The 13,516-nt window shown below is 34.3% G+C and overlaps 1 protein-coding gene across 46 annotated transcripts in view; it reads right to left on the reverse strand.

The window, feature by feature from the left end:
• Nucleotides 1–13,516, reverse strand: part of adgrb2 (adhesion G protein-coupled receptor B2) — a 554,448-nt gene that overhangs the window by 235,632 nt on the left and 305,300 nt on the right. For all 46 annotated transcript variants that reach the window (XR_015515959.2, XR_015515958.2, XR_015515944.2 and 43 more), the window contains 4 exon segments: nt 12,114–12,278; nt 9,562–9,726; nt 5,336–5,437; nt 1,127–1,233 (listed from right to left, as the gene is read on the reverse strand). Coding sequence is in view for 11 of the 46 variants with exons in the window: in NM_001443200.1 (NP_001430129.1) it covers nt 1,127–1,233; nt 5,336–5,437; nt 9,562–9,726; nt 12,114–12,278 (539 nt within the window). In the remaining 35 variants the exon portion in view is untranslated.

A 13,516-nucleotide genomic window follows, 5' to 3' on the forward strand; every position in this document is an offset into this window, starting at 1 on the left:
GCTCAAGGGAAACCAATATGAATTAAATTACTGCTAAAATTGCTGTATTCGATTTTATTATACTTAATATTCAGTTGCTCGCTCATGCTTTGTACTAAACTACAAAATTCTGGAAGTGATAGTAATAGATAAACAATATAAAAAAATGTCAAATAAGCAATTAGCTTACTCTTAAATCAGAACATAACTTGCATTCACCAATATAAGTGTATTGGAATTTAAATAAATAAATGAATGGACAAATAAATAATATTGAATGTATCAATAGTAATACTACTACTACTACTACTTCTACTACTACTACTACTACTACTACTACTACTAATAATAATAATAATGATGATGATGATGATGATGATGATGATGATAATAATAATAATAATAATAAATAATTATAAATGTTGTTGTCTTCTTTTTATTCTTTTTCTTTTCTTCTTCTTCTTCCTCTTATTTTATCATTACACTTTTTATGTTGCTATTTGTATATTTTTTATTAAGAATAATAAGGAGAAGAAGTCAATTAATATAGTATATTAATGAATAATAATAATAGCCATCATCATTAACAATATTCAACATATTTAAACATAATTATTATTATTATTATTATTATTTTTGTTGTTATTATTATCATTATATTATATATTATTATATATAATAAAAATAAAATAATAATAATAATAATAATAATAATAATAATAATAATAATAATTGTTATAATTATTATTATTATTATTATTATTATTATTATTATTATTATTATTATTATACATGACATAATAAATAAATAAATAAATAAATATTACTAAATATTATTATTATTATTATTATTATTATTATTATTATTATTATTATTATTATTATTATTATTATTATTATTATTATTTCATTTATTAATAGTAGCAATAGTAGTGGTAATGGAATAAATTGGTAAAATGGTACAGTATTAATATTTACATTTATTTAAAATAAGAATTGAATGACCTCAATAAATTAAACTCAGCATATTCTCTGAAACCAAGACTACTGACAGTCCCAGACCAGATTTTCCATCAAAACAGCATACAAAACATCCATTACCCCACTCCCAGACAGCACAGCACGTCCTCCACATCCATGTACTCACAGATAAATGTAAATATCTATATTCAAGTGAGACACATCGGGCGAAGCTCGGAGGACCCCAGTAAGCAACTCCATTAACGTCCAGCAAACAACGACGACTAGCAGATCCTACAGGGGAAAAAGGGAAGAAAACACAGATCATTATCACTGCTGGACGCAAGCAATAACAACACGTCAAAGCTTTGACAGGCGCGTAACTCTGTGATGTTCACACGCTTCATATAAAAGACTTCAGAGGAATAATGTCTGTTTTGAGTATGTCATTTTGGGCTGCTATGAACTCAGTTTTGCTTAAAGTTTCTGCCACTTGCATCATTCAGATCACGGCCAATAAAGCTTCACCCCCAGTACCCTCGCTGGGATAAAAATGTCCCTGAAAATCGCACCAGAACGCGAGGCGGTCATGGAAATGTGGCCCGGAAAAAAGTCAAGCGAATCCTTCTCTGCAGGAATTGGTTTCTCTTTTGGGGGTTAGTGTGCATGACAGTCCGTGCTGGCTGGGATGTGGAGTTGATATAGATTACAGCCTGCCGTTGACCTCATTCAACACTCTGCTCTGCACTCCCACTTCAAAGACATCATTTATTAGGTCTTTCTGTTTTTATTAGGTAAAAATCACTGAGCGCCTTGGGTGTCTTTCTCTACTAGTATAGGAGAATTATTGCGCTGCACTCGGAGGGCATAAATAAACCCCCCCAAAACTACTCCTCTACAGCGCTTAGAAGGTTTAGAAACTCTTGAACCAATCTGATGAGTGCAGAAGACCCAACATACACTCGCCGGCCACTTTATTAGGTACACTGTAAAGTGACATCTAAAATTGAACACTGACTGAGAAGACAAAAGAATTATCCAGAAATTTTCAATATATATGGTGTATATATACGGTATCTAATTTGATTATACCTTTACCTAGAATTTAATATTAGTCCCTTTCACACATACAACCCTACCCCATAGAAATGCCAGTAAATTGCAGTGATAAGATCATGTGAACAGGGCCTTTTTAAAAGTAAAAATTAATTCCAGCAATTTTTCCAAATAAGAAGTTATAATTTTACCGGATAATTTCTGGAATTCTGTTTTGTGTTAAAATAAAATTAATTGTGGGATTTACAGTAATTTACAAGTATTACTGTGTAAAAGGGATTATTAATGGAAAAAAATATTCAGTTCAGGTAATTGTGGACTATATACACTTAAAAAAAAAAAAGCTTTGAAAATGAAATCCAAGAATCAGTGGAAGGATTTTGACCATCGTTTACAGATTTCACCATTATTTACAGATACGCAATTTAGTTACTCTTAGTACTCCTAGTAATGGAAAGAGGCACTCTTTATATTAAAGGGATAGTTCACCCAAAAATGAAAGTTCTGTCATCATTTACTGTGCATTCTCTGTTCAAAACCGGTTTGAGCTTCTTTCTTGTGTTAAACAGAAAAGAAGGTACTGTGAAGAAAGTTGTACGTTTTCTAACCATTGATTTCCATAGTATTTGTTTTTCTTACTGTGAAAGTCAAAAGTTTCAGGTTTTTATCTTTCTTCAGGGTTTTTTGTGTTCAACAGAAGACACCTGAAGTGTAACAATGTCCACTACCAAAATAAACATTATTAAATTTGATTTGACACAGACTTTAAATGTTGCATTCGAATTAAAGAACAGAGATCATGTGGTATTTTATATATATATATATATATATATATATATATATATATATATATATATATATATATATATATATATATATATACATATATATATATATATATATATATATATATATATATGTATCTTTTTTTTTTTTTTTCAGGAATGCCAGTAAAACATTGTTCAAACATATTGTTTGCTAAATATGTTATTTTTGGTAACTCTTTCATTTCAGGTGACCAAGTTACACGTTTTATCCATTTATTAAAGTTTACACTGAATTAAACATACAGTAACTGCATGTTACTAACCCTAATTCAAGCCAATATTCTAACCTAAGCAATACAGTAACATTTAACTAATAAATATTACTCAATAGTTAAATAAATAGTTACACTTGAACTTGGTCACCTTAAAATACAGTGTAATCCTATGTTAATTTTGCTCCAGGAATTAAAATATGATTTGGAATTGACAACTAGTGTGAGTCACGTAATACCAGCACAATTTTAATTCCCTTATCCGTTATCCCTGCGTCTGAACGGTCAAAAACACAAAACAGTTGTCAAAATGTACATCTTGTGGACTATCTCACATGACTTCAGTTGGATATGGCTAACTGTAAGTAAACACAAGGCATGCAAGATGCCTAGATAATGCCATGAGATTGGCTGATACTATTGTTGGACTAAAGTTAAGAAGTTATATAAGAAGGTGTACATGATTAGGTTGCAGGTAAAGGTAAAACTTTAACATAAGGTTGTAATAGCATGTTAATGTATATACTAAGATGAACAAACAATGTACAATACATTTATTACAGTGTTTATTCACCTTTGTTAACATTAGTTTGAAAAATAAAGTTGTAAATTATTAATTCAGGCTAACTCGCAGTGCATTGACTAATGTTAACCAGAATTGAATTAGAGGAATGAATGAATTTGGACTTTAATAATGCAGTAGTAAATGTTAAACTATAATTAATGAATGCTGGGCTAGTATTGCTCATTATTAATTAACTAAAATAAACAAATAAACCATTTTGAAGTGTATAAACATCATGAAACAATGCAGAAAAAAAATCAGGATGTCTAAAATGACAACATGTCAATGTCTGACCTTAAATTTCAGAAGAAAAACAATAAATGTGTTTCCGTTGGGTCCAGTGTAAGCTCTGCGGCAGTGTGTGACATTTCAATCCACCCAAAACTTGTCTTGAAATCATTGTTATATTAACTTTCTGTGGTGGCATATATTGGGCTGTAAACATCCCCATTAAGTTCTCTCTCATACGCCACTAATTCATCCCAGTGGGCTTAAAGAAACTGAATGCTGATTAACTATGTGGAAACCAACTTATTCAGTGCCTGTTGTGCAGTGTTGGTTTTCGGAAAACTGAGTGATTGCATTGCTGATGAAGTTTCATAATGTGGTTTAACCGATCATAAAATCTTTTAATAAAGCTGTATGTCAGAGTTAGAGAAGAAAGAAATGTATCAGAGATGTTTGGTCGGGCCAAAACAACATTAGATTGTACTAGAGTTATTAGGGTTTTATGTGTTGTAGGCTGCGGCACTCCGAAGCCAATCAAGCTTGGATCATTAACTTTTCTTGAGTGGTTTTAATTTACAACTCATTTGTCACTTAGCTGACATTTTTATTTATTTAAGTCGTCCTTAAGTTGTCTAAAAGGTCATCAGTTCGTCCTTATACCTTATAATACGAAAACACATTTAATTAAAAAACCAAAAGGAAGATTATTAGTGAACGATGACTTAAATAAATCAAATGCATTGACCCAAACTGGCTTTATAAGTGAATAACGAGTTATATTTTCTGACATTCATTCATAGTGAAAGAATGAACTATTTTAAAAAGCTTTTCAGGTTGTACTTCTATTCCTGGATCATAGCTGCCACGGAAATTCCACAAACTATTAAACATTTTCTTCAAAGGAAGAAACAGTCATACAATTTAGGAACAAGAAGGATGACAGAAATTACATCTTTGGGTGTGCTGTAATTTTAAAGTGCCCTTATTATGCCTTTTTACCTATTATTTGTCATGCAGTGTGTAATGTAGCTGTTAGTGAATGTAAAAGGTCTGCAAAGTTCCAAAGTGCACAATGGATGGAGTTTTTGGCTCCCGAAAAGAAAAAACTGATTTCGGAAATGACTGAGTAATTTCAGTCTCCCTGCACCAATCTATGTAGGTTTGCAACACATTTGCATAATGCCAGCCTATGGTCTTCATTGGCGGCCAGCAAACAACATCTAATTTAGCCCTCAAACACTAGCTGTAGCTCAGACATTGTGCTTGTACGTCCTGAAGATGCTGCTTTCTGCTCCATGAAGACATTCTGTGAGCAGTAGACCAATGGACTAAGATATTCCTGACCAATCACAGCAGAGGATAGAGGTTTAGAAGGAATTGGATTCAATCATTTTAGACACTGTGAAACAAAATGAGAGCAAATGCTGCTATGTATATTATGTGAACTATAGATATTGGCAATAATTGCAAGTCGTAAACTGATATAATGTGTGTGATAATGAACTTACCAGTGGCATTTGATGGACACTTGTTGTATACTGTCTCTCCAGCTGAAGCTCTCTTCCACGTCATGGCTACTTGGTACTCATCTTTACATATTTCATGAGGCGCTGCACACGGTATGTATCAGAAGTAAGAGATTAAACAGCACAAAATGATAGGACAGATACAAATTGGGATTAAATACAACTGTTGAATTATTGCAGACAAACAAGCAAATTTAGCCTTGCTTCGCAATGAAATGTCTAACTAACTAACTAACTAACTAACTAACTAACTAACTAACTAACTAACTAACTAACTAACTAACTAACTAACTAAAATAAATAAATAAATAAATAAATAAACAAACAAGCAATATTATTTTTCAGTAAAATTAATAAAATATACACTTTTTTAGTATTTTCATAAACAAATAATTCTAATTGTCTTCTAGCAAACTATGAATAATTTCTACTACTTGTTATACTCATAAATAAATATTTTAATCAGTATTTGTGTCTGTTTTTCTTTAATGTGCATCAAATCTATTCAATTTTGTATTTCAAAAACTGAACAAACACAAAAAGGATGTGAAAAGTAATTTAAAAAGTTATACTTAAGTAAAAGTACAAGTGCTGAGTAATTTTTTTTTAATTCTGAATATGATTTCTGTAAAATAATAAATAAATTTAATTCATTCATTCATTTTTTGTCTGTTTTATAGTTTTTTGAATCTCTGTGTATACAGTGGGAGAGATAAGCATTTAACACGTCACCATTGTTCTCTGAAAACATATTTCTAAAGGTGCTGTTGAATGTTGAATGCTTGAAATGTTCACCAGATGTTGTTACCAACCAAATAAATCCATATATGCAAAGAAAACAATATTGAATAACAAATGAAGTTATGTGTAATAAAATGAAATGACACATGGAAAAAGTATTGAACACATGAAGGGAGGAAGGTGTACAAAGCTCAGACAGCAGCTGGAATCTCTTAGTAGTTCTTCAGAAACCCTCGCCCTTTCTCATTGTAAATTAACAAGCGGCTTCAGTTCTACGTTATCAGGATGATGAAGATGAAACCAGGGTGGACATTTCAGCCAGACAATGATCCAAAACACAGCCAAGGAAACTTTCAAATGGTTTTAGAGAAAGAAAATTAAGCTGTGGAATGGCCCAAACAATCACCTGACCAAAATCCAATGGAAATGACAAAATAAAGCTACAATAAACAATTTCATTGTTATTACACATAACAATTTTTTTCTTATTTTTTTGCTTTTTTTTCGTATGTTTTTATTGTCTGGGCTTTTAATAAAATCTGGTTCAATTTAATGTCAACAGCTCCTTTAGAAATATATTTTTTCCAGAAAAAAAAATAATAATTACATGTTGAATACTTTTCCCCTCACTGTATATTGCAAATCAACCAACTACCCCATCAACCAATCAGATTTCTTTCCATTAAAATCTACATATCATTAAATATAATATTAATTTTATATATTTTAAAATATATATGTTATCTGAAAATCTTAAACAAATAGGATTTTACACACTTAATCTTGAATAAAGTCGATTTTTTATCCTACTAAATAACATTTTCAATATATGTGTTTTCAGTATATTCAGTATTTAACAAAAAAGAGACAACAATACTGATTAAGATTTCCTTTTCCCCTCATCTCCTTTATTTTCCCTGTGTACAAGCAAACTCTATTAAGATCAGCATGAGCAAAACCACACATTTCTCTCCAGCTCTCATTTAAAAGCTTCATTAGACCAGCGAGAAACCCAGGGGTGAGAATCAGATCCTGAAGGGGAACTCGGTTGAAAGCTGAAGGAGATAGATTAGAAAGCTCTACCTTTACATCTAAACATAATACACCCCGACAAAGCTATTGGACAGATTTTTGTCTTGGAGTTTCTGCCGCTATCAAAGCCCTGCGCCCAATATAAGCTCTGCGGCAGTGTCTGACATTTATTTAATCTATAGCCTCCCAAAGCTGCAGTCAACGGCGTGCTTATTAAAATCTGCTGTTTGCTGCGCTGCTTGACATGCTGACAAATCACACATAGCAGCACTTTGAACAATTCCCTTCTGTCAAGAGTGACCCGTCTCAATTGAAAGAGAGGACAAATGGAAACAAAGGAGTAGAGAGAATGTTAAATATGGGAGAGGACAGAGAAAAGCAGTGAGATAGGCCTGGAGGAAGAAAGGCTGAATGAAGATAAAGGTAAAATAAAAAGGACAGGAAAGCAATTGACACTTGACAAGTAGGGTACAAACAGGGTCTAATAAATCAAGTCGAATGAATTTCTTTTCATTTTTAAAGAAACATTCACTGAAATATTTTTATTGTCAAGTTCATAAGATCACACTAAATTTTTACTCATTTAATCCCTTTTTTTATTTGAGAATAAGCATTTTGCTCTTTAGACTGCCCTAAAACACACATTTTTACTCCTCCTTTAATGTTATGTTGGTTAAATTGGGTTCTATACTTTGTCACAATAGTGACTGGTGGAAAATGGATAGTCAGAAATGCACTGCACTTAAATTGTTTTCAATTGTCTGGCAACAATTGTGGCATTTAGCACATTTTCACCTCTTACATCTCTTAGATGTGAATGCAGGAAGAATGTCAACATATCTGGCCATGTGGCATTGAAACAATTTAATCAAAACAATCTATTTTTATGCCAGGATTCAGGCGATTTCGCCTCACCTCCAAAACGCGGTCAGCTGCACTAAATGAGCGTTCGTTCTCACTGCTTGTTGCAGGAATGCACATTTTACAGAATGTGCTTAAATAATATAAAGCAAAAATTATTAATAATTAATCTCATCAAACCACAATTAATTATATTGTATATGTTTATTACCCGACCCGCCTGACTAGAGGATTATCCGCAGCGCTGGGGGATATAATAGCCATCCGCACATCACTATTACACACACTATTCAGTATAGTTACATGCCCCATGTTGTTATACCAGTAAAACCAGCCTGATCTCACGAGGAAACATAACTATTTTACATTTTGTCAGTTTAGTGACTGATTTGTACGAGTTCACTCGTACAAAACTACGATTTTAAAAAGTAGGCGTAGCACCCAACCCCACCTCCAAAAACCCAACCGTCATTGGATAATTAACAAATCATGCTAAATTGTAGGAATGAGATTTTACAAATTCGCCAGTAAATCAAAAAGTTACAAATTGCCGTACGCGTGTTGGTAATAGCCATGTAGATACAGTTAAAGATAAAGGGGCTAATAATTTTGACCTTAAAATGGTTTTAAAAAAAAATAAAAAACTGCTTTTATTCTAGCTAAAATAAAACAAATAAGACTTTCTCCAGAAGAAAAAAAACATTATTATTTTACAACTCTCATCCAGCAAATTGAGTTTTACCATTTTTTTATCTATTCAGCCAGTCTCTATGTCTGGCGGGAACACTTTTTGTTAGCTTAGCATAAATCACTGGATCGGCTTAGACCATAAGAATCTCGACCAAAAATTTTAGAAGAGTTTAGATTAGTTTCCTATTTAAAGCTTGACTTGTCTGTATTTATTTTGTACTAAATAAAATGTTTCTATTTTCTAGGCTGATTTGGCAAGGAACTATACTCTTATTGTGACAGAACAATCAATGAACATTGCTGCCATACCATGGCTGCAGCAGAAGCTGTTACCTAGTTACCAAGCTGGCGACTATTTTCATGAAATGCATTAACTACAGAAGAGCCAAACTTTAAATAGGACAATAATCAAAACTTTATTTCAAAAGATTTAAATGAGATGCTAATGGTCTAATCCGATTACATTATTTATGCTAAGCTAAATGTCCTCCTGGAAGATTCAGAGATCTGCTAAATGGATTCAAAAATAATAAAACTAAACCTGTATAACTAGGGCAATTGTAAAACGAGCCGATTTCAATATAAAATTGGAGTGTCCAATTAATGTAAAGTGGGACCCATATATATATTTTGTCTTTATAAAGGTATCAATCAGGCTGTAATCTGAAATAAACTATTATAGCTTTTTAGGAGGGATTTTCAAAAACATTGGAAGGATGAATGCTAATGAATGACTGAACATAAATAAATAAACAAGGGAATGAATCATTAAACAAACAAACAAACAGACAGACAAATAGAAATGCATGCCAGACACCATCACAAATATGCAATGGCTTGGAGAGTCTGCAAAAAGAGTGCATGTTTTGATCATTGACACACACCTGGGCACTTCTTGTCATTGCAGGAGCGAACTTCCTCTCCAGAGCCATCGCATGGATAACCCTGGATCCCTGTGCCTTCACACATGCGGAAGCGCCGCTGCCAGCCCGAGTCACAGGTCTTCGAGCACAGGCTCCAGTGATTCCACGCACCCCAGTTCCCTCCACCTGCACAGAGGAACAGGAGATAAATACAAGGAGGAGAAACAGCCAGGATACTGCAATGATTCGAGGAGGCTTATCAATGGCCATCCACACACTGGAGGATTGATTTAATAAGAGAACAATTTGTATCACAAATCTATTCAAAAGCAAATACAATTGAGATTTTGGTCACACTTTATTTTAATTTACAATTCACTCTCCTAATATGACTTTTACCTCAATAAACTACTAATTAGCTGCTTTCTAATAGTTTATAGGGCGAGGCAGTGGCGCAGTAGGTAGTGCTGTCGCCTCACAGCAAGAAGGTCGCTGGTTTGAACCTCGGCTCAGTTGGTGTTTCTGTGTGGAGTTTGCATGTTCTCCCTGCCTTCGAGTGGGTTTCCTCCACTGTCCAAAGACATGAGGTACAGGTGAATTGGGTAGGCTAAATTGTCTGTAGTGTATGAGTGTGTGTGTGTGTGTGTGTGTGTGTGAATGTGTGTGTGGATGTTTCCCAGAGATGGGTTGCTGCTGGAAGGGCATCCGCTGCGTAAAAACTTGCTGGATAAGTTGGCGGTTCATTCCGTTGTGGCGACCCCGGATTAATAAAGGGACTAAGCCGACAAGAAAATGAATGAATGAATAATAGTTTGTAAATTGGTGGTTGGGTTTAAATGTTGGGTTGGATTAGGTACGGTAAAATAAAATTAAATAAGATCATACTTTATAATTGCAAAACCAATAACAACAAAAACTGTTGTAATAGTAAAAGTGCTACCTAGGGATACTACTATTGGTACAATTGATATACAACGGTCACTTTATTAGATACACCTTACTAGTACTAGGTTGGACACCCTTTTGTCTTCAGATCTGTCTTAATCCTTCGTGGCATAGATTCAACAAGGTACTAGACATATTCTTCAGAGATGTTGCTTCAAATTGAGATAATAGCAGCACACAGTTGCACGCTTTATGACATGACATGACAAGTTATCCTGCTGGAAGTAGCCATCAGAAGATGGCTACACTGTGGTCAAAGGAATGGACATGGTCAGCAACAATACTTAAGTAGACTGTTGCATTGACACTATGCTCAATTGGTACTAATGGGCCCAAAGTGTACCAAGAAAATACCCCCCCCCACCATTACACCACCAATCTGAACAAGGCAGGATGGATCCATGCTTTTTATGTTGTTTACACCAAATTCTGACCCTACCATCCGAATGTTGCAGCAAAAATCGAGACTTATCAGATCAGGCAACAGTTTTCCAAATTTCTATTGTCCAAATTGAGTTATCCTGTGTGAATTGTAGACTCATTTTCTTGGAGTGGACAGGAGTGGCACCCGATGTGGCCTTCTGCTGCTGTAGCCCATCTGCCTCAATGTTGGATGTGTTGTGCATTCAGAGATGCTCTTGAATGAATGAACAGCAGCAGCTTGACAATGTCTACATGCCTAAATAAATTGAGTCCCTGCCATGTGATTGGCTGACTAGAAATTTGTGTTAACGAGCAGCTAATAAAATAAACCTAATAAAATGGCCAGTGAGTGTGTATAACAAAATGCAACAAAAAACAAACAACTAACCTCAATGTTTGACTAAAATAAAGCAAATTTGTAAGATAACAGTAAATCAATGACACACTTTAAAATATATATTTTATAAAAGTCTACATTAAACAAAACCAGTTGTTTTAAGTGTAAGTAGCAAATAAAAGACTTTCAAACATTTTTTTTTTATGATTGTGTATGTTATTTGTGATAATATAACTATACATGTTAGGCTGAAGGATGATGGACCATTCATTTGAATAAAACTGCTATTTAACTTTAAAGTGCAACGCTAAAAAGTGCCCTTTTTTAAAACATTAAAGTTGACACTTGCATTTAATTTAATTTCTATGTATATAAAATCATTCGGAAACATAATTTGATGCTAAAACCAAAATAGGGCATCTAAAATTTGACCCATTTACTAGTAATTTATGAGTGCAAATTGTTCATCTAACTTTCTCAAGTACCACCTGCATCAACTTTCTTTCAGTTTACACTGGTTAAATCAAGATTCATCCAGTTTGTTCCAAAAAAGTGAAGAGAAAAAAAATGCAGAAGTGAAGTGACAGCCATATTTAGCTGCAATGTGAGCATGGTCATAAAGCACCTGCACGAGGCTAATTTGCGCTTATTAATTATTATCAGGGGTGCGAACTGGCATATGCTGACACAGCAACGCATTTGTGGAGCAAGATGAGCAATGCAGGCCGCTACGTCTCTGTGGTTTGGTACCGCAGACAATTCAGAGCGTTCTCTGCAATTAATTAGACCATGACAGCAAACAAATTGCAGCTGTGCACATAAACTACCTGTCAATTTAAGACTGGAAGCCCACCAGAGAGACACTCACCCCCGCAAGATGGGTTGGTGCACTCACGAGTTTCCGCATGCGGCCCTTTACACTCAGCCCAGCCATGAACCGAAACGCTGCACCGCCGCTGCCGCTGTTGAGTCCCGGTGCCGCAGGAGACAGAGCACTGAGACCAGGTGGCCCAGTCCAACCATTGACCTTCCACTGCAAACACAACCACAGAGGCACGCAAAAAGAAAAAGAGAGAGAGAGATGCAAAGGTGAGAACAAAATATGACAGTGCAGATGTGGAGAAGGACAGGAAAGAGAAGGACATAGAAGTAAAGGACAGAAACAAACATAGGAAGCGGACGGTCGGAGGTGCAGACAGAGAGACGGGGTATACAGCAGGGCTCTGTGTTAGTCTGAAACTCAAAATTATCCTCACTTACCCTCATACAAACCTCAATCTGATACCGTTTGGAGATTTGCAATGCATTTATTTCGCAATTACAAATGAAACCATCAGAATGAAACTTTAAAGAGTCATGAACGGAGATCTCATGTTTTACTTAAGCATTTGATATATAGGAGGTCATTGAAATAAGAGGTTACCATATAAGTGTCAAGGCTGAAAACATTCTTTTTAGTGAAAAAACTGTTTTTATTGACATGGAAGTTCCTGGAACGTACATATCTATGATGTAATAGCTTCCACTGAAGGATATCAAAGCCTTATTCTGTAGCTCTGCCCACTGACTTGCATAGAGCAAGGTCAGATTGACCCACATGCGCTTAGATCTTGGTGTGAACTGAAAAGGGAGTCGAATACAAGTTTACTATGCAAACTTCCAAGCTCCCAGAGTAGACCGGCCCAAAAAATGGCCTCAAATCCAGGAAAGCAGCATGTTTCTTAATGTTTTTGATGTTTTGCAAATAAAAACCATTTCAACCTCATAAGTGGATCTTAGATGAAAGTAGAAAACAATACAAACAAGGCAGTTCATGACCCCTTAAAAATAAAAAATAAATAATTAAATAAAAACTTTTCAAGCCATTTTTGGTACAAAAATTCATAGACAGACACAACAACAGAACGATAGATAGAACTATAGAACGATAGATAAAACAATAGACAGACAGACAGACAGACAGACAGACAGACTAGATAGATAGATAGATAGATAGATAGATAGATAGATAGATAGATAGATAGATAGATAGATAGATAGATAGATAGATAGATAGATAGATAGATAGATAGATAGATAGATAGATAGATAGATAGATAGATAGATAGATAGATAGATAATCCCTTCATCTCTTCTCTTCAAATTCCAATGCCATATACGCTTATTTCACACGGCCGCCATTTTAGAACACAAAAGCAAGGCAAATCCGGAAGTACAGAATCAGCACTGTAAACACTGCTGACTACAAACCTCCAAAGCTCTTGGCGTGAT

The sequence above is a fragment of the Danio rerio genome, chromosome 19 (genome assembly GCF_052040795.2).
Source record: "Danio rerio strain M-AB ecotype USA chromosome 19, GRCz13ab, whole genome shotgun sequence".
Classification (NCBI taxonomy): domain Eukaryota; kingdom Metazoa; phylum Chordata; class Actinopteri; order Cypriniformes; family Danionidae; genus Danio; species Danio rerio.